General features: G+C 36.6%; 2 protein-coding genes across 4 annotated transcripts in view; one reads left to right on the forward strand and one right to left on the reverse strand.

Moving 5' to 3' along the window:
- Positions 1 to 1,763: 1,763 nt before the first annotated feature.
- Positions 1,764 to 27,795, reverse strand: part of LOC309797650 (ankyrin repeat domain-containing protein 26-like) — a 58,036-nt gene continuing 32,004 nt past the window's right edge. Inside the window, exons 14-21 of one of the 3 annotated variants that reach the window (XM_082646108.1) lie at positions 23,635 to 24,591; positions 22,104 to 22,256; positions 19,190 to 19,260; positions 18,755 to 18,848; positions 14,498 to 14,604; positions 12,771 to 12,900; positions 4,193 to 4,410; positions 1,764 to 2,795 (exon numbers count right to left, since the gene is read on the reverse strand). In XM_082646108.1, coding sequence (XP_082502234.1) covers positions 2,489 to 2,795; positions 4,193 to 4,410; positions 12,771 to 12,900; positions 14,498 to 14,604; positions 18,755 to 18,848; positions 19,190 to 19,260; positions 22,104 to 22,256; positions 23,635 to 24,591 — 2,037 coding nt within the window. In that variant the 3' untranslated portion in view covers positions 1,764 to 2,488. Of the gene's footprint in view, positions 2,796 to 4,192; positions 4,411 to 6,521; positions 6,813 to 12,770; positions 12,901 to 14,497; positions 14,605 to 18,754; positions 18,849 to 19,189; positions 19,261 to 22,103; positions 22,257 to 23,634; positions 24,592 to 27,795 lie in introns of those variants that run through there. The other 2 variants (XR_014292762.1, XM_082646109.1) reach the window with 2 other exon arrangements.
- Positions 4,550 to 6,073, forward strand: LOC309797652 (maternal embryonic leucine zipper kinase-like; the record flags this gene model as incomplete). Its single annotated transcript, XM_082646113.1, has 1 exon — positions 4,550 to 6,073. One exon carries the CDS (start codon positions 4,550 to 4,552, stop codon positions 5,711 to 5,713), a length of 1,164 nt encoding a protein of 387 aa, XP_082502239.1. The 3' UTR covers positions 5,714 to 6,073.

Consider the following 27,795-nt stretch of genomic DNA (forward strand, 5'->3'; position numbering starts at 1 on the left):
AAGAGTGGATAGGCACTGCCTTGGTGATGTAAACACGAGGCCTATTTTTTTTAAAAGAAATGTGACTCAATATTCTGGTGAGACACAAAATGTTGTGTCATATAAAAAGTCAAAGTCTTAGGAATATTAATTGTTTTAGCTTCAGTGCATTTGTATGACCACATTTAGAAAGAGAGTTGCTAAACTGAATGGACATTTGAGCAATTTTTTAAATTACTTAAATAAATCATTAGAAAATTTTTCAAAGTGTCAGTAATGCACCAAAAGTCCAAAATCAGTCAATGTAAAATGTAATCCTCCTACTTAAGACAGATTTAAAGGGCATTTATTAAGTACTGTGGCCATGCATCGTGTTCGGCACACAAATACCTGAAAACTCTTGAACATAAAAAAATCTTTAAACCAGTGAGATTGTGTCTGTTATAAAGTTGTCTGGAATAGATTTTTAAGTTTTCAGTTCTTGAAAAAATTCTATGTGCAAGAAAATCTAACAGTGATGTAGCTATTTTGGCTAATGTTAACCTTTTGTATTTTATAATAATATAATTAAATAACACAATTGAAAAAAACTGTAAAATTACTTCTGATATATAGGACCAAACATCCCAGAATTAACTAGAATGTGAAAACTGAGGGTAAAATTAGCAAGACAGATACGTAGTAATCTCCTACCCCCACAATGGTATCAACTGCTAAGACTGAACTTCATGTACTGGTGAGGGAGGTAATAAATCTGTGTTAGGTACATGGAGTAAGCTTGCTGCTACAACCAGCACAACTGAAACCACACACCTAGAGCGGTACTTTGCTATAATTATTTTCCTTAAAGTTAGGGGAAAATGCTGAGTAAGATAAAACTTCACAGTAGGAATAGTCCAAAATGTTAAAACATTGCCAATAAAGGAGAATGATAAACAAATGCAATCTTAATGCCATTTTTAACATTTTACTTTGTAGAATCATAGCTAAAACCTTTAGAAGGCTATTGTTTTATCATGTCCCATCCAAAAACCCACCTCTTTCTATCATTTTAGACAGTACGTTAACACCTCTCATAGTATTATTTTACGTTTTCCTAGTAGAAATAATTATATTCCTAGCAATTCCAGAAGGCACCTTCTTTCTGTAAGTCTTACTAAGAATTAGGTGACCAACAACTGTATAATAACTCTTCCGCGGCATTCTGTAGTGATTATGGAGACATCTTTGCATCTTGATAGAGTTAAGTAGTGCTCTTCAATCTCTCTTATTAAAACCAGCACGATTTGGCAAAGACCCCACAAGGGAACTATGTATACCTAGTAACTACAACATGGAGTTTAAAATAAACTATTTTTCGATTTATCTAGAATTACTAAAAAAATAAACGCCTCTTTCCTCGAAAAAAATTAAAGGAAAAAATTCCCGCAGAAATTTTCTCTCACATTGTTTTTGCATTCACACACTCTTTCATCTTCATCTTGTAAAATGATACATTGTTTGATTTTTTGGGTGACAACTCATGAGAACATTCTAAGTTTACATCATGCTTAGCAACTGACAGAGGGCTTGACATGCATTTTCTTTTCGACCCTGGAGTCCAGTTTCATGGCTCTGAAGCACTTAGACCCAATTTAGCCACAGCACTGTCTAAGAAACCTTAGCTTTGCTCTTCTATGATTTCTTACGACGTGAAGCCAAATGAGAAAACAGGTTGAGACTTCATTTAACAAGGCCTACTTTTCTCTGCATCAAGAACGTCATGAAAACCCCATCAAAACCATAACCCCGTGTGCACTGAGTGAGATGCATATTTTAATAACAATGATACACAATGAAAACCAGTTGCAATTTAAAGACTCCCCATCATAGTCATCATTCATCCAGGTGATGGCAAGATAGAGACATAAGTGGACTTCATTTTAAAAGTTTAAATATTTGCTTTATTTACGTATTTAGAAATGTTCTACAATTGCTCAGCAAGACATTTTATAAAAATTCAATAAAAATGCTCTAAGTAAAATAGCAATTAAGGATGCACTCTCATGTACGAAAATGACAAAAAAATTTAACTTAAAAACAGAAATTAACCTATTTAGTGCTACAAGTCTATTTAATTCACAAAAAGGATTTATCTAGGATTCCTTTAAATAAAAAAAAATCCATATATGGTTAAGTGTTTGGATGCCAATCATTCACTTATGCTTAGGGGTAGAAAAACTAGGGTGCAGCAAAACTTGAAAATGATTATGAACCATTGCCAAACTGAAATCAATTAGAAGGTATATCTTTGGTTATTAGGCAATAATATTTAATTTCTAAAATAGGATTTAACTGCAGTTTTTAGAAATTTAAAATTTGTCAGTTTAATTACATTTACTGAATAAAGTTAATGATAAATCTCTCTTGAAAATGAGAAATCCAGGGACTTTAAAAAATCATAAAATTTCTGTCTCTTTATTAGCACAATTATGGCTTTTACTTCGTGTGTGTAAGTCAAATAAACAATTCAGAATTTCACCAAATTAGAAACAAGAATTATTATCAGAAATCTGAAACCCAAGGAAAAAAGGGTAATATAACTAACCTTGGTCCAGTAAATCTCCATGCTCTCATGTGAAGGGCGCCAACTTGAGGTAGAAATCCCTAAGTTTTCTCCTGGAGTAAGATATCTATTGAGCACTAAACTATTATTAATATTTCCTACACAAGGTGGCTTCAGGACTGGCCTCGTAGTAAGAGTGCTGAGTAAAGATCTGTTCTGCTGTTTCTCCACCAGTAGTTTGGTACTGACCTTTGCCAGCTTCTTATTAGTCCTGGGAAGATGGCAAAACACCAATTTCATTCATTGCATTTTCCCTAAATGATTTGTAAATGATTTGCATTTCTTAAATTGCCATAATAGTAAATGGAATGAACCATTAAACCACGTTTTAACACTGAAAATGGGTCAGAGCAGACCTATTATAAACAATTCTAGGTGTAAAATTGTTCTAAAGAAGTACATATGTGTCTGGGGGATCCTTAACTAACAAGTCAGTCAAAGTCAGGAGAGAGAAATGGCATCAGCGATGGAGACGGCTTAACAGGTGACGCTTGCTGCCTTCTGCGATGGCTGCACTTAGACACCCACCTTTAGTAAACCAGTTCAGGGATGAAAAAACAAACCATCCCTCAAAGACATTTTCAAGCATTTGCTTTCACCACCCCTGTATACACATTTCACTCATTACCTCAGAGGAATTAAGCATTCGGCACTGAGGAATAATCTAGAGCAGCGGTCCCCAACCTTTCTGGCACCGGGGCCAGTTTCGTGGAAGACAACTTTTCCATGGATGGGGGTGTATGGGGGTTGTCAGGATGGTTCAGGCGGTAATGCGAGCGACGGGGGGCGATGGGGGGGGCGCGGCAGGTGAAGCTTTGCTGGCTCGTCCACCGCTCACCTCCTGCTGTGCGGCCCGGTTCCTAACAGGCTGCGGACAGGTACCGGTAACACTGTTACTGAGGTACTGGGGGTGGGATCTGCCCTTGTGGTCTTCCACGCACACCCTCACGCAGGCCACCGTGTTATTTTTAGACACTTTGTGAATTATACGGCCCTTCGCCCCTCTGTTACTTTCCCCTTATTTCACAAGCATGCCTTTATGTAGAGTAGAAAAACTTCAAATACAGTAGTTTGTCTCAGGGCGCCCTCTAGCGATGATACCAAAGATCATAATCAAGAAAGTAAATTTACCAAATGCTAAAATGTGACGCTTTGCGTTTAAGCGGTAATCTTCCAAAAAATAATTAAACTCGTTAATATTTCTATTTACGGGAATTCCAACAAGAAATTTTATCTCAGTTACAAAGTTTCAAAAACACTTAGCTTAAAGACTAAATCAGGTTAACTATTGGGTTGGCCAAAAAGTTCGTTTGGGTTTTTCCAGTAACATCTTACGGGAAGACACAAATGAACTTTTTGGCCAACGCAATATATGAAAATATAAAAAATAAAGTTATGTAAAACCAACAAAAAGGTGGGGAGATGCAAACTGGACTCACATTTTAAAGGTGACTTCACTTACTAACATCATTTTCCAAAGTTATACTATCTAGTTAGCTTTCACTTCCTACTAATCTCATGAACCTGGCTCAATAAAAATTATGCTTTAGAGGCAAATTAATGAGCTAAATTTAAATTTATTTTCTATGATTCTACGTTTTGACTTACTTCTTTAGTTCATTTGCCAATGACTTTCTAACTTTTAGTTCTTCGAGGTAGAGTTGCTTATATTTTTCCAACTCTGCTTTAGTAGAATCTTCTTGAAAAGTTTTCATTTTGGAGAGTTCAGATTCCAGATCTTTAATTCTCAGTTCCATTGGACTTCTTATTGAAGCATTATTATTCTCTCTTAACTGCTCTAAGTTTTCTTGAGATGCTGCTTGTGTCTAAAGTCAAATAAAAACATACATGTTTAAAATAATTATAACCTGAATAATTATAGTATATTTGTTCCCTTTAGTTTTGTGTCAATGATTCAGAGAGCAATTTTAAATGTGAAAAAAAAGCTGAACTTTAAAAATATTTATGCAAGATTACAACTGTCCTGTTGAGTGGCAAGGCAAGACTCCTCTTTTTCACCTTGATGAAGATTGTGTAACGGAACTTTCTGTATATCACAGAAACAACAGACAAACAATGGAGGATTTAATTTCACTGTGGCAGTATGATCACCTCACAGCTACTTATCTTCTACTCCTAGCCAAGAAGGCTCGGGGAAAACCAGTTCGTTTAAGGCTTCTTTCGTCCTGTGGACAAGCCAGCTCGACTGCAGTCACAAACATCAAGCCAAAGAATCTGAGTCTAGAAGATGTGATCACCAGTGATGAAAATTATGTGGCTGGATTAATAGACTATGAATGGTGTGAAGATATTTCATCAACAGGTGTGGCTACTCCACAAACACCACAGTTTGCCAAGCATTGGATAGAGTCAAATGGTCTGGAATCTAAATCATTAACTCCAGTATTATGCACAGCATCTGCCAATAAATTAAAGAACAAAGAGAATGTATATACTCCTAAGTCTGCTGTGAAGAATGACGAGTGCTTTTCATTTCCTGAGCCAAAGACTCCAGTTAATAAGAACCAGCATAAAAGAGAAATACTCACTACACCAAATCATTACAGTACACCCTCAAAAGCTAGAAACCAGTGCCTGAAAGAGACCCCAGTTAAAATGACAGTAAATTCAGCAGGAACAGAGAAGTTAATAACAGGTGTCATTAGCCCTGAGAGGCGGTGTCACTCAGTGGAACTCAACCTTAACCAAGTACATGTAGAGGATACTCCAAAAAGAGAAGGAACCAAAGTGTTTGGGAGCCTTGAGAAGGGGTTGGATAAGGTTATCACTGTGCTTACCAGGAGCAAAAGGAAGGGCTCGGCCAAAGATGGGCCAAGAAGACTAAAGCCTCACTATAACATGACTACAACCAGATTAGTGAATCCAGATCAACTCTTGAATGAAATAATGTCTATTCTTCCAAAGAAGCACGTTGACTTTGTACAAAAGGGCTATACACTGAAGTGTCAAACACAGTCAGATTTTGGCAAAGTGACAATGCAGTTTGAGCTAGAAGTGTGCCAGCTTCAAAAGCCCGACGTGGTGGGTATCAGGAGGCAGCGGCTTAAGGGTGATGCCTGGGTTTACAAGAGATTAGTGGAAGACATCCTGTCTAGCTGCAAGGTTTAATTGATGAATGGTTTCCATCCTGCCTGATGAGTATGGGTGCGATACAGCCTACATGGAGCCTGGTGTGATGGGTTTGATTTTTAAAGTCCTCTGGAACTACGAACTTGTTTCTAAAGAGCTACCTTAAAGACCAATATCTTTTTGTTTTTAAACAAAAGATATTATTTCATGGATGAATCTAAGGCAAGCCCCTCTGGCATTATCTCTTACTGTCTTTTTTAATCCTGTGCGTTGTATATTAATAACTGTTGACTTTCTTAGATTCACTTCCATACATGAATGTAAGCTCTTAACTATGTCTCCTTTTAATGTGTAATTTCTTTCTGAAATAAAACCGTTTGCGACTATAAAAAAAAATTATCATCAATGTAAACTGAATTAAATCTTAATTACAAAATTAAAGTTGGATCATTCTTATATTCGTACTCATGTAATCTGATAATTCAAAGAATAATAGGATCAATTTAAAAATTTTTAAATTGAACAATACAGCTAAGAATAATCCAAGAGTATAGTACAATTTCTAAATCATAATATTTTCTTTTCATCCTAATAGTTTTGTTTTATACCAGTTGGTCTTCAAAATAAAATGATTCCCTAGTGAGAATCGTTCTGAAAGATCAATTTAGTGAGAATAATGATGGAAACTGAAATATTTAAAGGGAGAAACAAATGCCACCTTCCTTCCAGTAATTTACAAAACAAACTGCTATAAGGGAAGTAGAAGAAACATATAAAATGTATACATCTGAAATGTAATTTATAAATGTGAAGTGAATTAAAGCACATTACAGATCAAAAAATTAACCTGTAAAAATAGGTTGACTTCTTTTAATTTTTCTATTATATCCTGTCTTGCTCTTTCTTCAACCTCCCATTTATACTGCTCTACTTGACTGTGTTCTATCATATTCATTTCTATATGACTTCTGAGGTTCACTACTTCTTGTTCCAACTTCTTTTAATTCTTCTCTAGTTTTTCACATTTCTTTTGCATTACTTTCATAGATAATAACTCCTGTTGAAGAACTTGATTTTTTACACCCAGATGTAGACATTTTGAAGATGCAGTTTCCAGTTCTGCTGTAAGGTCATCAATCTTCATGAATAAAGTAAAATCGCTTGGTAATTAGGGACATAGACTGAGAATAGCCTAACTCAAAACCAGTATCCACTTTTAAAATAAATTCAGTTACAATAAAATGGTGTCTATACTGTAGCGTGTAGGACCTTGAATTACTAAGAAAATGAAGAAAAAAGTTCAAACCACCAAGAGCCACAAATATATATCCTTCACTGTCATCATTGTTACACAAAATTTGCATTTGATTTTATACTTTTATTCTTCTATTGTTTCATGCCTTTCCTCCATAAAATGACTATAAGTCACCTCTTAGTAGAAAGCCTCTTACTCCTTCCCCACCCCCATCTTAACCCACCATGATTTTTAAAGTTTTAGGGATATCATATTGAGTTATTTGGGGCTGAATTAATAAATGCCTCCCAAAATAAGACTCGGAAAATCAGACTCTAATGAGTCTTGTAAATATGGCTTCTAATACCATAAGCCTTTTTTCTGAACTACAAATATTTTATGCTAATTTGAATTGCATTCCAAGGAGAAATGCTTCGCAGGGTTAAGGAGAAATCACATCTCCCAGTGTCATAGTTTAGCGAGATGATCCATACATTTTTCTGAACAAAAAAATGCCATTAATTCTTGTAATGCTTTGTTACTTTCCACAGAATAAGAGAACATACTAAACAAAACAAACAAAAAACTTGCTGGAATTTCAAGGACACTGAGTTGGGAAGAACTACTTCCCTTTAGACAGAATGATTATTTGGTCAGACAAGGTAAGTGGATGTGGTAGTTTAAAAAACATGTCTACATGTTTTGAAACTGGTGGCTCAGTGGTTGAGAGTCCGCCTGCCGATGCAGGGGACACGGGCTCGTGCCCCGGTCCGGGAAGATCCCACATGCCGCCACGGAGCGGCTGGGCCCGTGAGCCATGGCTGCTGAGCCTGCACGTCCAGAGCCTGTGCTCCACAACGGGAGAGGCCACAACAGTGAGAGGCCTGCGTACCGCAAAAAAAGGGGAAAAAAAAAACATGTCTACAAATTCTTGGACACTTATCTCACGAAATTCTCAGGGCTTCGCAAGACTGTTAATGGAAGCCTGACGGCCCTTGAAGAGGCTGAAGGTGACAGCTTCTAGGCAAGGGAAGAAAATGACACTGCAACCTGGAGGTAGGGGGATTCTAGCTACAAAGCAGCTGAAAGTAAAATTGATGAGAGGGATAAGCTAAAAAAAAAAGACTATTGAATATAAAGGATCCAGGACTCATTGGGTTCAAATATCTGTATCCCATTTACAGCATCTCCACATGCCCAAATAATGCTAAAACAGAGAAATAGCTTCTGGGCTAAGATCAGATTTAGGGTGCTGCCAGGAAAACATGGTCTAAAGATGAAGCCAAGACTGTAGAACCCTTTATTAACACCCTGGAAAGACTTAAGTTGGTGTCTCAAATTCCTTTAAGGATCTTTAAAAAGCATAAGAATTTTAAAGGCATCATCCTACAAAGTTTCCCGTCCTACCGTCCTACAACAGCTTCACAAGAAGCCCAAGGGGAAGAGCTTATCTCAAAAAGATTTGGGAGGGTAGCTTTTCCAATGTCATGAACCCCAATAAAATTCACAGGACATTCAAAGCTTTAAAGAGAACTGTGGTAGCAAAAACACTGCTTGCTAGCTTGCATTAACAGAGACCAAGACAGTACAAAATGAGAAGAGGCCTCTGGGATTTTCTTAGAAGTTCTGTAAGTCCCCCTTCCTCCAGGTTTCAGTGTCATTTTCTTCCCTTGCTGGCTTGAGAAACACTACTCAGCTGCAAACACAGGTCATTTCTTATGAAAAGGACAGAACAAAGAGCTCAGAGGGTACAGCAAAGGAGAATCACTTCCATGGTCGGGACTAAGTCCTAATCACAGAGCTGGCAGCAGGTATCAGGCTGTATTTCAGAACTGCTATGGACCAGCATGTCTTCCACTTTCCATTTCTGAAGGGGAGAGTCTTTAGCAGTTTAACAGAATGTTGGTTATGTGGGTGACAGAAGATCTGTCCCTTTAGTTCTCAAGTCTTAGTACTGAGAGGATTGGTACTCAAGGGGCTATACTCTAGAAACCACACCCAGGAGCCTCATCCCCATCCATACCTGGTGAAAGATGGTAAGATCCTGGACTCAAGCCTGAGCCTGACACCATAACAATTGAGACTTGTGGGGGAACTGAGTAGGGATAAGTGTATTCTTCATGTGGAAGGAATATAAAAATTGTGGCCAGTGGGTAGATTATGCTGGTTTTTAAATGTATCCATAAGTTTTTGAAAAAAATTATCCCATAAGAAAAGGTAGACTATGGGCCAGGCATAAGTGACTTATTCCTAATGAACAGAATATGGTGAAAGAGATGCTGTGTGAATTGCAAGGCGAGGTTAGACAAGGCAACACGGCTTCTGCCTGGTTCTTAACCTTGGAACCCAGCCCCATGTTGTGAGGAAGCTCAGGCCACAAAGAGAGCCTAGGTGTTCAGGGTAGGTGTTCCAACTGAGGGGAAGAGAGGCCAGCTGTCCTGGCTATGCTTTTCCCAAGTATAGATTGTGAACAAAATAAACATTGCTTATTTCAGCTACTAAACTTTGAGGAGATTTTTAGGAAAAAACAGATAGAAAAGTGGATGAAAAAAAAGAGATAATAAGAAACATAACTTAGACACAGTAGAAATTGGTTTCCTATAAACTGGAATCTAATAAACGTTGAGATTAATTTAAAATGACAAACAATGCTGATGAGAAGAAGCAGATAACTAGAAGAAAGACCTAAGAACTATTCAGGAGGAAGTTTTGGGCAGGTTCCCTTCACTTACAATTTCTTACAAATAGGCAGGTATGCCTCTTCAGAATTTCCCCTCAAGTTTGAAGATAAGCAAGATTGGTAAGCAAGGAGACATATGAAGTATAATAGTTGAAAAACAACTAGAAATCGTCAGTTTAATTACCAAAATCAGACTTCTTTACCTCATCTCAATTAACTGAAATTCTAAGGGATAGGCAACTTTGAATATTTATTAATCTAGGACTCAATCTTCATTGTCCTTTCCTCAGAGAGGAAATAAAACATCATGGAAGGATTTTTAATCTTCTCAGTAGTAAAACAAATGGAGTGTCCTTTGGCAGTATATAATTAAATACAATTTTTCCTTTACCTTACTTAAAGCTTGTTTGTAAGGGAAGGTAGGATTTCTCATTTTTACATTGTACCACAGTGCTTCTCTATATCATACAAACTGGCTTTGAAATTTTGAAATTCAAATTACTAATCTATTATTTGTCCCAGATAAATTATTACCTTTTTAAAAAAATTTATTTTATTTATTTTATTTATTTTTGGCTGTGTTGGGTCTTCGTTGCTGTGCACAGGCTTTCTCTAGTTGTGGCGAGCAGGGGCTACTCTTTGTTGAGGTGCACAGGCTTCTCATTACGGTGGCTTCTCTTGTTGTGGAACACGGGTTCTAGGTGCATGGGCTTCAGTAGTTGTGGCACACAGGTTCCACAGCTGTGGCTTGCGGGCTCTAGAGTGCAGGCTCAGTAGTTGTGGCGCATGGGCTTAGTTGCTCCATGGCATGTGGGATCTTCCCGGACCTGGGCTCGAACCATTGTCCCCTGCATTGGCAGGCAGATTCTTAACCACTGCACTACCAGGGAAGCCCTACCTGGTTTTTAACAGCTATACTCTTAAAAATTTTTCTTTGGATGGGTTGAAATAGTTATTCTATTCATTATGTGTTAAGCTATAAAGTACAGCTATGCATCTCTTTCTTTTTCAATCAAAGAAGGTAGATACAGGGAACTGTGGTTTCTGAGAATGCAGGATCTATGTCAAGAATAAGATCAGCACGAGTGTTATACACAAGAACCACATCAAAAGATGATTTAATTGTGAATTGCAACATGATGGCTTAGAGAGACTTCCAATGAGGAAAGCTGACAGCCCAGACTTAATCTTCTCCTAGATGGTGAAACCTATGGATGAGTCTATGAATTATAATGAGCTAAACATAATGAAGCAGAGAGCAGATGAAGTCAGCAGATCTCGTGACCACGATTTGATGGAAACTGGAGTGAAGTGGGAGGCACTGGGTGAGAGACTAAAGGTCTGAATGGAGGGAGAAAAAAAGGAATGGACTTTACCTTTGTAAACCTACTTCCCATTGTGTCATGGGGTCAGTGAGGCATAAGCTGGCCACAGGCTCCTTCAAGAGGCAAAAAACCTCCACGGAAGTAGAGTTAAAGACATTCCACTACACTGACTTTTTATTATTACATAAAACAACTGGTAAGATGCAAGATGACGAAGAAAGAATTCTCATAAAATCTGACTTGATACTGGCATAGGACAGACATATAGATCAATGCGTTACCATTGAGGATGTAAAAGGAAAGCCCCACATTTACGGCCAACTGATTGTAAGAGTGCCAAATAATTGAATGAGACAAGAATAGTCTTTTTAACAAATGGTACTGGGACAACAGAATATCCACATACAAAAGGATAAAATTAGACCTCTACCTCATACCATATGTAGAAATTAAGTCAATATGCAAGAGCTAAAACTACAAAAGTCTTAGAAGAAAACACAGGTGTTTATCTTCATGACTGGATTTGGCAATTCTTAGATATGACACCAAAAGACAAAAATCGACTAACTGAACTTCATCAATATTAAAGACTTCCGTGTTTTGAAGGACACCATCAAGAAGGGGAAAGGGCAAGCTCCTGAGTGAGAGAAAATACTTGAAAATCCTATATCCGATCGAAGACTTGTATCTAGGATACAAAAAGAACTCTTACAATTCAATAATAAAAAGACAATCCAACTTAAAAATGGGCAAAAAGTTGAATAGACAGTTCTTCAAAGAAGATACACAGATAGACAATAAGCACATGAAAAGTGCCTCAACCTTATTAGTCAACAGCAAAACGCTAATCAAAACCACAATGAGATGCCACTTCACACCTACTAGGATGGCTATAATCAGAAAGATGGGTAATGACAAGTGTTGGCGGGCATGTAGAGAAACTGGAATGCTTACACACTTTGGATAAAAATGTAAAATGGTGCAGCCACTCTGGAAAACAGTACGGCAGTTCCTCAAAAGTTTAAACAGAGTTACCATATGATACAGCAATTCCATTCATAAGTATATTCCAAAAAGAAATGAAAAAAATATGTTCACACCGAAACCTGGACATGAATGTTCATAGCAGCATTATTAACAATAGCCAAAAAAGGGGAAACCACCCAAAGGTCTATCAACTGATGAATGGATAAATAAAATGTGGTATGTCCATACAAATGAATATTATTCAGCAATAAAAAGAAATAAAGTATTGATCCACGCTACAAAACAGATGTACCTTAAAAATATTATGCTGAATGAAAGAAGGCAGTCACAAAGGACCCCATATTCTGTGATTCCACTGACATGAAATATCCAAAATAGGCAAATCTATCGAAACAGGGAGTACAGTCGTGGTATTAGGGCTGGGAATATGAGGAAGGGAAAACTGGCACAGGGTGATGGCTAAAAAGTATAGGGTTTCTTTTTAGGGTGATGAAAATGGTCTAAAATTGATTGTGGTGATAACTGTATAACTCTTTGAATATACTAAAAGTCACTGAATTGTACAGTTTAAATGAGTGGACTGCATGGTATGTTCATTATATTTCAATAAAGCTGTCACCAAAAAATAATGGATGCTTTGGGGTAATGGTGTGCTGCTCAGCTTCAGATCACTAGCCATGGTTCAAGACACAAACAGTCAACAGTGTGCCCTTTTTATGGAAAAATTATATAGGAAAAAGCTGTCTTTTTTACTGGTATCAAGTCTAAAAAATTAAGAGACAAATCTGTGTTTCACTGCTCAAAGCATGGAGTGATTTATATTTCCCCCAATTAAGTGACTTTTGGGTCCCAAAACTGATTAAAAATTACCTTATGTTTTAGCATATTAATCTGAATATCCATTTCACTTTGACTGGTTTTTAAATCTCCATGGAAACTAAGCTCTCCATTTTCATATTCATTTAACTTCCTTCTTGGCATTTTTAAGAGTTTCTTAAGTCTGTAGAAATGCATAGAATGAATAAGTCAAGTTCTTTAAGAGTAGATAATTAATAACTATTTAAACAGATATATGTTCTATCATATAAAATAAACTCTATAAATTATAATCCTTTCTCATCTGTTCTAATCTAATATGGGTTGAAAGCATAATAACTAACTTATAATCTTAGGTAAATAATATGAAGAAAAATTTTACGACACATGCTAAGTAAAGAGTTAATATAGTATGTGTATACATATATTATACGGTTCTTATAAGGAAGCTGTTATTAGTATCCATTTTTAGTATGTTAATATGAAATACTAACTTATTATTAAATACTAGTTATAAACCAGACATCAGTATCCAAGCTGAAGAAGAAGAGCATATCATATATGAATGTTTTGAAAAGACACAAAAAGACATTTTGGTACCTACTGACCACAGCCTCTACAAGAAGCAAAGAAATAACACACAAAAAATCATCGACACTCACTCACTCAAAATAGAAAAAGAAACAAGAAAGAACAATCTTTGGCGTCTGAGCTGCTGGAGAAGAAAACCAGGCTGAGCTTCATAAAAAAGGAAATCAGCAGAGAGAGAATGTGTACCAGTCCCTTCAAGCTGTTTTAAGAGATCTAGAAATCTTGCCCAGCACAATGTTAACAAAATGCCAAGCAATGTAGAGAAAATTAAATGAGAGAAAAATACTTATGAGAATCAGGGAAGAACCATAAGTACAATACCAAAATCCACAGATGCTCAAGTCCTCCTAAGCACATACTCCTGTATACTTTAAATCATCTCTAGATCACTTATAATACCTAATACAAGGTAAGTGCTATGTAAATAGTTATAAATACAATGTAAATAAATTCTATGGAAATAGTTGCCACCTGAGGCCAATCCAAGTTTTGCTTTTGGGAACTTTCTGGAATTTTTTTCCCCCTGAATACCTTCAATCTGAGGTTGGTTGAATCTGTGGATGCTGAGGGCAAACTGTGCTCAGCAAATAACCAGAAAGGAAGCCATGTGGAGGCATCACAGACATTGGGAAACACTCTATTTTTTTTTTTTATAATCTGAGTGGTCAAAACATGAACATTAATTTTATTATTCTTTAAGCCATACATATGTTTTTGTATGTATATTTTAGAACTAAACTTTTAGAGCAGAAAGAAAACATAAGCAAGATCAAGATAGTTTTTGATGTTGTTAAACAGTGACACAAATAGGTTTTTAGATATTAAAATACTTGAACGCTGAAGGGGAAGAACACAACTAAAAGAGGGCAGGATTACCCAAAAGGAGCAAAGATATCTTGCAGACATAAAAATTCAAGGTAGATGATGAAGAGCAGAGTGACATTACTATATGCAAGGCACACTATTGTTATTGTTTTAGAAATCATTAAAGAGGAACTGTAGTACTGGGGCACTCAAAACAGTTTCAGATTGTGCTGTGAGTTTCTAAAGTAAACTTTTAAATAGGATGGATGATTTGTTTAAGTATGAATATACACATATAAAATGAATTTGTATCTAAGGTTTTAATAAAACAAAATTATAGTTAAATCAATTAATTGTTGAAATTATCAGAAATATTAAAATCTTACCCAGTAATCTCTTTTTCTAATTCAGTATTTTTCTTCATTACTCGATCCAAACTATATTCCAGAGACTGTTTTAACTCAATATATTTCTTGAATTTCTCCTTTTCATCCTCAAAAAAAATTCATTATTTTTTAAAACCTAGAGACTTACTCTTCTTTCTTAAAAATATTACTTCTCATGAATTCATGAGTAATATATGTTTATAGTGAAACACAGTTTATAAACCTGATGCCAATAAGGACAGATTTCAAAAATAATGACTTTTCTTGAAACAGCTTATATTGATTTTTCATTTTCATCATTTCATCATTTTTCTAGAATTTAAACTGCCAAAATTTATTTGTTAAAAACAGACGTTTTGGGACTTCCCTGGTGGCATGGTGGATAAGACTCCATGCTCCCAATGCAGGGGGCCTGGGTTCAATCCTTAGTCAGAGAACTAGATCCCACATGCAGGCCGCAACTAAGAGCTTGCATGCCACAACTAAGGAGCACACCTGCTGCAACTGGGGAGCCCGCCTGCTGCAACCAAGACTTGGAGCAACCAAATAATAATAATAATAATAAATAAATAAGTAAATAAATAACCCAGAGGTTTTTACACGTTAATGAAATTTTTTTAAAGACTGGTTATATTTACGTTTTAGTTTCTAAAGATGCCCTAGAAACATTTTCATCAACGGTTTAAGATATTCCAGGTTTTGTTAAATCACATCTTACTAATATAATCTTTGAAAAATTCCCACACAAGATAAAGCCTTGCATTCTCTGTAAGCATTCTTCCATAGGTTACAATTTCTCCATTTCTATTAACCATTCTTCTCTTTAAATAAAGTTTAAGTCCTCTGTACACTAAATAAAAATGTAACTTCGGGCTTCTCTGGTGGCGCAGTGTTTGAGAGTCTGCCTGCTGATGCAAGGGACACGGGTTCGTGCCCCGGTACGGGAAGATCCCACATGCCTTGGAGTGGCCGGGCCCGGGAGCCATGGCCACTGAGCCTGCGCGACCGGAGCCTGTGCTCCGCAACGGGAGAGGCCGCAACAGTGAGAGGCCCGCGTCCCACATAAAAAAAAAATGTAACTTCTTCTTGATTCTTGTAGCTTTTTCTCTCATCCTTTTTCTCCCTCACTCCCGCTACTGGACTCTTACATTCTTTTTTTAAATTAATTAATTAAATTTATTTATTTATTTTTGGCTGTGTTGGGTCTTTGTTGCTGCGTGCGGGCTTTCTCTACTTGTGGTGAGCAGGGGCTACTCTTCGTTGTGGTGCGTGGGCTTCTCATTGCAGTGACTTCTCTTGTTGCAGAGCATGAGCTCTAGGTACATGGGCTCAGTAGTTGTGGCTTGCGGGCTCTAGAGCGCAGGCTCAGTAGTTGTGGCGCACAGGCTTAATTGCTCTGCGGCATGTGGGATCTTCCCGGACCAAGGCTCGAACCCGTGTCCCCTGCATTGGCAGGTGGATTCTTAACCACTGCGCTACTAGGGAAGCCCGGGACTCTTACATTCTTTAACGCATGGTCTCATCCATAATTCATCTTTCATCACTTATTCTCTTCTTTTACACTAAATTGACTTTCAATCTTGTAACTCCACTAAAAGTTTTGAGGGTCATCAAGAACCGTTTCTTCTTCAGTCCTTACCCTGCTTCACTTCTCAGCAGCAACCGCGAACATGACCACACTCTGCCTCTGCTCCTCTGAGCCCACCTCAGTCTGAATGACAGTAACCCTTGATGTTCAGTCCTTGACCCTTTCTAATCCTCTTTCTAAATTCTCTCAGGGCTCCTTACATCTCAAGGCTTCGTACCAGATTCCCTAACCTGCCTTTCCAGCCTTGACCCCTTTGCTGAGATCACCTGTACTTTTCTCTCCCCCTTCTTGCTCCTCATAGACAACATCCTCAGCCACACTCATGAGCCATTACTCAGTGAGGATTATCCTTGTACAGAGCTATTCTTGGACACTTTACGTTTATTCTTATTGGTGTTACTTTGAGTGTAGTGTTATTTTCTAATCTTGGGGGGCACCCTCACCCTTAGGATGTTGACCAGCATACTTTGTCTTTATTTTCTTTTACAATGTGAAAGTTTTTCACAAGGATCAGATTATCAATTATTTGCCCTTGTTTTCTTCTCTTTTTTTTTTTTTGGCTGCATTGGATCTGCGTTGCTGCGTGTGGGCTTTTTCTAGTTGAGGTGAGTGGGGGTTTCTCTTCACTGTGGTGCGTGGGCTTCTCACTGCAGTGGCTTCTCTTGTTGCAGAGCACAGGCTCTAGGAACGTGGGCTGTAGTAGTTGCAGCACATGGGCTCAGTAGTTGTGGCTCGCAGGCTCTAGAGTGCAGGCTCAGTAGTTGTGGTGCACGGGCTTAGTGGCTCCCCGGCATGTGGGATCTTCCCGGACCAGGGATCAAACCTATGTCCAATGCAGTGGCAGGTGGATTCCTAACCACTGCACCAGGGAAGTCCCTGCCCTTGTTTTCTTTTGAATGATTTCCTACTCCATAGAGACCTGACCTTATGGAAGTCTTCTGACACTCCTTTCAGGTGAATACTCAACTATATTGTTTGGAGTCTTGAGTCAGCTAGAGCTCTCTCTTCTTCCCAGCCCAGATTCTTCATCTCAACACTGTGTTGACCATATATCTTAACTCAGGTTGGCTCTGGCCTGGGGATTCCTGAGATGAGAACTTTAGGAGAAGCCAGGGCTACTGACTGAGTTGGTGAAAAGCTCCTCATTAAATTTTTGATTTGTGTAGACCTTAAAGTGGCCAATAATTCTATGTCATAATCCTAACTCATTTCTATAGGAATCTACAGAAAATCCCTCATTATTTTTTTTTAAAATGCTTAATCAGTGTGGGGTATCCTTACAAAATTTTCAATTTCTGATACTCGAATAGATGTGTTTGACAATGTAAGGGGACATCTGGCACTCTCATTCACATGAGACTCCCTTTGTCAACATATTGTGTTGTCACTCGTATGAAAAGTATGCTAATACAATGTGACTAATGCATATCAAGTCTAGAAAAAATAATTTTCAATGTTTCTTTGAACACAAGAAGGGCCAGTCAATAGAATGTTCTAGTCCCCCTGACAGGTATATCTGTATAATGACACTACATGAATCTAACTATTGTGATGGAAAGAAACGAGTTGATAGGTGCATCTACCTCATCCCTCCAACTTAGGGTTCAAAATAGAATCTTCTGATTTTTAAATCATAAGTAGCTTCCCTACAAAGGAGAGTATAAATGGCAGGAGAATTCCTTTCTGCTTGGTAAATAATTACATAGCTTTCACTATACATTGATAAATTGGAATCCTGGATTACACATCAGTCTTTTCTGAGACTGGCTGTTACACCTTTGAAAGGCTGATTAACTCAAGTGTCTGGGAGAAAAATTGTTCCTGAACTTGCCATGCTAGGAGCACCTGTTACTATGTAAGGCCCTGATTGAGCAGCCATTTCTGCTTTTTCACTGGCATCTCTTTTCTTTTTTTAAAGAAAAAAGGGGGACTTCCCTGGAGGTCCAGTGGTTAAGACTTTGCCTTCCAATGCAGGAAGTTTGATTCCTGGTCAGGGATTTAAGATCCCACATGCCTCCTGGCCAAAAAACCAAAACATAAAACAGAAGCAGTATTGTATCAAATTCAATTAAGACTTGAAGAATGGTCCACATCAAAAAAATCTTTAAAAAATAAAGTAAAATAAAATCCAAGAAAGGAAAAAATACATTCCTTTCAGAAAAATGCTTGCATAGTGACCCAGTATTCCTTCTTGATAAAGAAAATGAACTACAACATTAAAAGTAATTCATTCTCAAAATAGCACTGGAGGGTTTAGATTACAAGGGAAGTTCAGAATTCTAGATCAAATCATTACTCAAATTTCTGGACTCAAACAGATATTTGTGTACCACTGTTCATAGCAGCATTGTTAACAATAGCCAGAAGGTGGAAAAATCACAGTGTTCATTGACAGATGAATGAATAAACAAAATGTGGTATATATAAAATATTGCTTTTGGACTGTCACCATCTTTTTAATTAAAGTCTTACTATAAAAATCAATTTTATTATTTCAGTCAACTTCCTCTATAAAGAGGAATTATGCTACCAGTAGCAAGTAGTATCAATATAAAAATAAACTCTTTTATCAATGAGACTTTTCATAGTGTCCAAAATATTCTTATATATTACTAGTAAAAAAATTAAAATTCCTTTTCAGCATGACAGAAATTAAGAGATTGACTTACTGAACTTGTACTTAACAGGTTTTTCTGAAGCTCTTCAATTTTGTCCGCTTGCTCTTTGACTGTAGCTTTTAAGTTGGCATTTTCAATTTCAAGCCTAAAATGCATATTTTAAAATAATTACTCTCACACATAGATTTTAAAATACCACACAGTTTCTGAACAAACACCTGCAGGTTCAATTACATACATTCTTAGAATTTTGAAAAGTAGATGATTTGGCAATTGTGCCGTTTTCTAGTTGTGTTCTGTGGATAATGTGAAAAATTTAGAAATAATGGAGAAAAATTATGCATTTCAAAATAGCTCAAAGCTGAAATGTTTACCCAGCTTTACAATGATGTATTTATTGTCATAACTGATATAATTCTCATACTATACTGCTTATCTGCTCTATACTTATACTTAAGTTATTTTCTGTGCTGCTTTAAATTGTACTTTTGGATGTGATCCTGCGTCTTCTCAGCACATCTCATGGCCTCTGTACATCGATCCTGTGCTTCTTGCAACTAAAAGGAGAAAATTTTTTTTAAATTACTGATAATCTAGCAAATCCGCCATCATCTGTTTTTATGTCTTTCATCTGCATATTGTTTATGGCTACTTTCCTGCTGCAACAGCAGAGTTGAGTTGCTACAACAGACACCTTGTGAACCACAAAGCCTAAAATATTTACTATCTGGCCCTTTACAAGTTACTGACTTCTCGTACTAAACCACAACATCATTCATGCTTTAAATTATATTTTATCAAATAAATACACAAATTTATAAATTGGCCAAATGGGGAAAGACATTTATATTTTTTACTCCACGCTCTATACCAACTATAATTTTAAATATCCACATATGTGAATGACCACAGCTCTTTCAGTGATTATGAACGTTCACACTACACACTACTGTTGGTGACAACCAGATGCTTCAGGGACTAGTGTGAGAGGTAGTATCTACACAGGAGCCAGAATGCGTGGGTCTGAGTCCCAATTCCACCACTTATTTGCTGTATGTCCTTGAGCAAATTACTTAAATTTTCTGTGTCTCAGTTTCTCCAGCCGTAAAATGAAGATAATAATAGCACTGACCTCACTGGGATGTCGGGAAGATTAAATTGGGGGTGTGTGTACATAACGTATTTAGAAAAGTACGTGGCACATAGTAAATGCTAAGTGTTTACAATCAGAATTATTACTATTGCTGTATTTTATGTTCTAAACAATTTGATATTTTAGGCAGATGGCATGCCAACAGAAGTGGTCTCCTGTACAAGTCACACTGAAATCATTCTCCATCCCATTGAAATTGGCAGTAAACAGGGAGCATGAGGACCAGAATGTATGTGCCCAGTACTTCAAAAACTTTCACTGATTCCACTAGTCCTTTTCTCCACTTATAATAATTTATAACTTACTTCCTCTCTGTACTACTCAGTGGGCAGTGATCATGGACTAATATGCAAATAGCACCTCCTGGATTGAGTGGTACATAACTTACATGACCATCAGAGGAAGGGTTAAGTCACTGGCATGGAAATATCACCCTACTGCTAAATCAAAGTTCTGAATCAATTCACTCCCAGCAACCGGTTATGTCTAGAAAGCACTCGGATGAGAAAATTAAGGTTATGTGGTATGGATATTGGAGAAGCTATCCACAGAGCGTTACAGTTGGTGAAATGCTATCAATGTGAAAATCCCCAGTTCTGGCTGCATAATGAAGGAAGGCAAATTTAGATTTTTTTTTCTAGAGTGAGGGGGAAAAAAAGAGCATTTAATTGAACAATTCTCCTCTATTAGATTAAGAGCTTTTAATTGTATATTTAATTGCTTAAAATACATTTTAATAAAAGATTATATCAATATCTCCAAGAAAAAGTTATTGTATGGTATAAAGGACTTAATTGTATCCTAGCAACTGTTAAGCTAAAATATTTTCAATTTATGCAAGACAGGTGCCGTGCATATCAATAAATATTCCCTGTTAGACAAATTTATACTTAGACGAGATTCTCTCTCATGAAAAAACATTAAAACAGTGTAAAATTAAGGGCTAAACTCTTCTTCACAGACTAGATGACAGGGTCAATGAGAGCTAGGACAGTCAGAGAGAGAGCTTCATGGAGAAGACTCGGGGCCAGGTCTGAATAAATGGAGGATTAGGCAGGAGGAAAAGAAACTGTAAAGACAGAAAGGACAGCATGAGTAAAGGCCAAGAAAAGGTGAAATCAGCCAATTAACTCAGAGGATAAAACCCAACAGCAGGGAGATAAAAATTATGTCCACACAGTAACTTGTAAATGACTGTTCACAGCAGCATTATTAACAGCCCAAAGGTGGAAATAACCCAAAGGCCCATCAACTGATGAATGGATGAACGGCTTAGCCACATAACGTGCTGTTCGACAATAAACAGAAATGGAAGTACTGATATGCGCTATAACATGGATGAACCTCGAAAATGTTACGTCAAATGAGAAAAGCTAATCACAAAGGACCACATACTGTGTGATTCCATTTATATGAAATACCCAGAATAGGCACATCTACAGATGCAGAGATTAGACTGGTGGTTGCTGGGGCTGAGGGAGATGGGGGCCATGGGTGATGGCTAATGGATGCAGGGTTTTCCTTTGGGGGTGATGGAGATGCTCTATAATTGATGCCAAGTGCACGACTCTCTGAATATACACGGAGAGACTGAACTACACATTTTAAATGGGTGAATTATGTGATATGTGAATTATCTCAATAGTTTTTTTAAAAATACAATGGCAGGATCTAGATAATTTTCTTAATTTTCTATTTTGGGTGTACATACTATACACAATCTGAGTATCTCTACGCTTTTACAATATATCTAAAATGAAAAGAAAATGAAGGCAATGCCTAACTTCAACTGGTTTGTATAATGACCTTTCTGCACAAGTTATTCTGAAATCCATGAAATAAATATACACAGACACTATATCCATTCACAAAAGTGAAGATGAAAAATGACAATTTTATGGAACATTCCATTAAACATTATCCTCTGACTTTATCTGGCTTGCTTCATCATGGTAGTAGAGATATCACTAAAAAATACTGTTTAATAGAAAAAAAAAGTCTCTCAACTTCTGTGAGGAATCACGCACAATTCTCAACTTTCCTAAGGGTAAATATTGTAAGAAAAAATATATAATGCAAACGGCAGGATGAAAGTCAGAGTTTAAGAAACAAGTGCATTATAAAGATAACAAAATTATAATAAATTTACTTGTAACGAAAATACAAAAAAAGCCATCCATGAAAATTAGTGTCCTAAAGCACTTTATCCTATACATTAAGTATTGACACGTTAAATTTCATAAAAACCTGACTTGTGACTTGATGTAATTTTTTCTTTAAATCCTGTGCCTCATCTTCTAAATTAGTACGATAACGTGACGTGGCCTCCAGTGAAGCCTCTGACATAGATTGCTTTATTAGGGTATCAGCCAGTTCTTGTTGAAGTTGTCTCACAAGTGCCTAATAAGATACTCTGTCACTGATTTTATAAATTACCTTATTATTAAGTTATGTTAATAATAGATAACTCCAACCTATGTACTTTGAAAACTATCACCAGAGACATCAATTTGTCTCCTTCTTCTTGTATGTGCACCTTCCTGCTCACTGAATTTGGTTTAAGACACAGAAGGTGTTACCCTCCGGCCTTATCGCTATTAAGTTACTTAGACAATGGATTCAGTCCCACTATCCACTCCCCGACCTTCCCAATCAATTTGCTGAGCTTGAGGACCTCCTCAAGTCTCAGAAAGAAATGGGTGTGTAGGTGGGACGAGTGGTGGGAACATCTTCCCTCTTCTCTACTGGAGGCTTCCATTAACTTCAGAGATCCTCACATATTCAATCCAGTGCTCAATAGATTCCTATCTCAGAATTAAAATGAGGTCATTCCCATTTTAATTCCTAGAATTAAAATGAGACCTTCAGGGCCTCCCTCTGCCTCCTGATAGCAGCCCCTGTGACCCTGTCCCCCACCCTATTCCTGCTACTCATGAATCTGCCACCCCTCGCTAGTCTGAAAATGGGAGTCCAATGCCAAATTAATAAGTCACAGAGAGCTACAATTCTCTTTGTATTGGACAGATTTATATCCAGATGATAGTAACTGAGCCTTGAAATGAGAATTATGAGCAAATTATTTGTAAAAATGTTCCCAGTAAATTATAAATAGAAGTGGGAAGATTAAATCAAGTATAGTTTTGCTAAAGCTCACTACTTTAATCCCAAATTATGAGTTAATGAAAAGTAGATGCCTTTAAAGAGTTGAGAGGTCATAAGAATACATGGTTTGAGGCTGAACTATTTCCCAAATTAATTCAAATTGACATGAATAAAAATAAAATTATATCAACTAAAAAGTTATGACAAGCTACTGAAGGAAAAGTACTATGAGATATGGCATCGACACATCAGTTCATTTGGGAAATCTGGAATTGACTGTCAAGGTAATACACACAACTGAACCTTAATTTCAAAATAATTCATTTTAGATCTGAGCGTTTCATTTATCTGCTTCATCATGATACTAAAATGTGGTGACATAAAGATTAAAATTATTAGCTTAGCAGTAGAAGAGTAAATTACTAATACCTGTCTATACCCATTAACAATTTATAACTTAATCTCTTAAAATTTCATAGGTGACACAATGTCTACTCAAAGTAAAGCACCTCTCAGGTCTAATTATTTATTTGCTGGATACAAGGTATGCTTTTAGGCTGATTTACAGTCTATATATTATTTCTATTCAACTAGATTCAACATTTAGCCATAATCAAAATCACTTTGAATTTTCTTTCAGGAAGTCTGAGAATTATTTCTCTTCTTGGATACTTACTTCTCTTTCTGTTTTCTCATTTTCATACTGATACATTCTCTCTTTTAAATGATTACATTCATTGATTAACTCCTTGTTCCTTTCCTCCAGCATCAGACCTTGTTTTTCACTTTCAGCTTGAAGTTTTTTCACAATCTCCTGAAACTGGTCTTGGATGTTAATTACTGTCTTCTCTCTACTGTCGGCTTTGTTTTGCGCATCATCCAGTTGCTGTCTGAGCAATATGTTTTCACTCTGGAGTTGAGATAATCTCTCTTCTAAGGATTCCTGCTTTCCAATGTATTTATTCACTTTGCCTTGTTCGCTTTGATACATGTGTTCAAGTTCCTTCTTTTGACACTGTGCTTGGCTTAGGTCTCTCTGTACACGTTCTAACACCAAAGTCTTTTCTCTGAGAGCATCCCTCGTGTGATGGAGCTTGGTTTTTAGGCTACTGAATTTACTTTCAGCTTTAGAAAGTTGCTGGGAAAGCATCTCATTGTTATCGTTCAGGTTAGACACATCAAAATTCATTTTGTCCTGCAAGCGTAACCACTCATCTCTTGGTCTCTGGAAGGCAAGTTCCAGGTCTCTTTTTGATGTCTGACTTTGATGGTGATCATGTATGGTAGCAGCCAGTCTAGAACGGTCGGATTCCACTTCTGCTTCCTGTCTGTCTTTGCTTTGTTTTTCATTCTCCAGCTTAGAGTTTAGCATTGTATTCTCAGCTGTCAGAACATTAAGCTGTCCAGTATATTGGAATATTGTCTTTGTTAATGTTTCCTCATTCAGTTTTATTGTCTTTTGAAGATCATCATTCTTTTCTTTTACAATTTCAATGTCCTCAACATATTTCTTTTCCTTTTCCTGGTTCTGACATTTTATTGTGTCGATTTCCAGTCTTAGCATGGCAACTTCATCCTGCAACATGTGGTTTTTATGTAACAGATCTTTTTCTTTTTCAGGACTATCGGACACCTAAGTGAAATAAAGGAGATTTTTAGCTAGTACTCAATAAATTGACATTTCATGATTTCCTCTGAAAGACTAACCTATATGTTGATACAATGAAAAGGCTGCAATAAGTGGATATCCAACTGGAAAAAATAAGGTTGGATACAAACCTCAGACTTCTTACAAGCAGAAATCTTCAAAAGTTCAAAAATTTAATTGAAGACAATGAATCCATGAAAGTAAAAAACAAACCACAGGAGAATTTTTAAGAAGCTCAGAATTGGAAAGGCCTTTCTCTAAATTATAACAAACCCAGAAGGCTTAAAATAAAAGATTAATAAATCTGACTATACTTAAAAATTGCATCTGATGTGATATATTTATACAGTGGAATACTACTCTGCCATAAAAACAGAATGAAATAATGCCATTTGCAGCAACATGGATGGACCTAGAGACTATCATTCTGAGCGAAGTAAGCCAGACAGAAAGACAATTATCATATGATATAGCTTATACATGGAATCTAAAAAAATGATACAAATAAACTTATTTACAAAACAGAAAGAGACTCACAGACGTAGAAAACAAACTTATGGTTACTGAAGGGGAAAGAGGGGGAGGGATTCATTAGGAGGTTGGGATTAATATATACACACTACTATATAAAAAACAGGTAATCCACAATGACCTACTGTGTAGCACAGGGAACTACACTCAATATTTGGAAAAAGAATCTATAAAGGTATATATATAGATAGATAGATAGATAGATAGATAGATAGATAGATAACTGAATCACTGTGCTGTATACCTGAAAATAGCACAGTATTGTAAATCAACTATACTTCAATAAAAAATAAAATAAAATACCACCTGCTAGCTTAAAAAAAAACTACGTCTGCTATCTAACCTATACAGCTACCCCATAGTAAAAGCCTTAGCTCTGTATATATTTTGACAGATTAAATTTCCTAAAATTTTTTTTCCTGAGAATATTCCATAAATATTCTATGTTTCTAATATTTATATAGTCCTGAGAATATTCCATAAATATTCTACGTTTCTAATATTTTTATAGTAAGTTACAAGAATCACATCTACTGATAACTGTACTAAGCACTTCTACAAACATCAGTTAACTCATTTAGCTATGACAGTCCTGGAAATGAGGAAGTCAAAAATACAAGCAAGCTGCAGGCTTTTCTCCAGGTCTTCTGACTTTACTATGAGTCCTCTTACACCAAACCACAGCTAGTTCTCTAGTACAAACATATAAATATGAAATGAGCCTTATATTTCACTACGGTGCATACACTAGTGGTAAATCAGGTAAAATTTATAGAGATCTTAGAAAATCGTGAGATTATTCGCTGCTGCAATAACTTTTATTCTCTCTTCATAATGCTTAAAATAGTAAGGTAGGGGGAAATACAATGAACTGTTTCACTAAAAATAAAATACTTATCAATAAATTATCACTAAATAAATATTATGGCATATCTATCACTATTTTCAAAAGTTCCTTGTACTGAAATAGGACACCACATGGAGCAAAGTGTTAATTTTCTCACAAGTAGAAGAATGACATCCAAAAGACGGTCTCTGAACTGGCTATACCTTTCCTCCTTACCATCAGTGGAAGGGATAAACTAACCTCTCTATTAATCTATCAAGGAAGTGAAATCACTGCCAAAAACCATAATGTTGTTTTGTTTGTTTGTTTTGGGGTTTTCTCTTTTTTTTTTTTGGTAATTTTGTAAGTTTATTCTAAGGAAATAATTTTTTTAAAGTGCTCAAAAATGTTTTTACGGGCTTCCCTGGTGGCGCAGTGGTTTAGAGTCAGCCTGTCAATGCAGGGGACACAGGTTCGTGCCCCTGTCCGGGAAGATTCCACATGCCACGGAGCGGCTGGGCCCGTAAGCCATGGCCACTGAGCCTGTGCGTCCGGGGCCTGTGCTCCGCATGGGACAGGCTACAAAAGTGAGAGGCCCATGTACCGCAAAAAAAAAAAAAAAAAAAAAAAATGTTTTTACAACTAATGTTGCAGCTTTTACAATACTGAAAAATTGTAAGTGATGTGAAAATGTCATTGATGGGGTACTGGTTAAAGAAATGACAGTGAAGCCAAGAACAGACTCTGATTTAGACACTGAAAATGATGAGGTGCATAGTGATTGACATGTTCACTCCAAAGCAGAGGGCAAGAACGTATTCAGTGCTGGGCTTTGGTCAGGTAGTGTGGTCGATGGTGGAGCACACATGGTCTTCCCTGCCTAAACCGCCATCAGGGTGCAGACTTTTCTAGATGGTAGCAATAGTTTTCAGATTATGAAAGGTTCATCAGTTCCTATGGAAAATATTAAAAGCCTCTCCTTGGATGAGGCTATTGTATGTCACTGCTTGACTGTTGCAGACAAATGGATTTGAATTAAAAATACTACTTGAATTAAATTTAATCAAATATAATTCAATTATGTTTGAATTAAAAATATTAAATATCCAATGGACGAGAAACGTCCACCCCTCCCCAAAATATACTTAAATAGGTTTTAAATATCCTCTACACTGTCTGTGATGTATAGTATTGGTTTTTAAAATATATACATATACAGATACATACACACAAATATTTGAAAATGATTAAAGAAAATACCTCAGAATTCATTTCCTTATTAGTCATTTCTATCTCCTTTTGTTTGGCAAGGTGACTGGTCAGGATTCCATCTTGTAAAATTCTGGCATTCTGCTCTCGAGAAAGCTGCCTCTGAGCGTCATTTTGCTCTTCTACAACCTGGAGACACATTTCATGAGGTTTTTGGTCTCATACCATTAAAAAAAAAAAGTCAAAAGCTTAAGAGCAGAATTAAAAAAAAAACTGTTAAAAGGAAGTAGCCTTTTAAAATAAACACAAGGATATTTATCCCACATGAATAACTTAAGATTTTAATTTAAATGACTGCTAAACTTATCACAGAGCAAAAATACAGGGAGATATAGTATTGTGAAAGAAAATCTTTTTACAAAGCATTTAACTAGTTCCATCGCAGTCTCAAGGCAATTTACCCTGTATTTTAACATAGAAAAGCCAAAATTAACACATGGATTGGAATTAAGAATATTACTTTCGAATGGACCAAAAATGCCAATCATTATGTTAATCATTAAGCTCAATTTACCTTCCATTCCTCCATTCAGAAAACATACACAGAGCATGTATTAGAAGCT

Source organism: Mesoplodon mirus, assembly GCF_964341445.2.
Source record: "Mesoplodon mirus genome assembly, contig: HAP1_SCAFFOLD_832, whole genome shotgun sequence".
Taxonomy (NCBI): Eukaryota; Metazoa; Chordata; class Mammalia; order Artiodactyla; family Ziphiidae; genus Mesoplodon; species Mesoplodon mirus.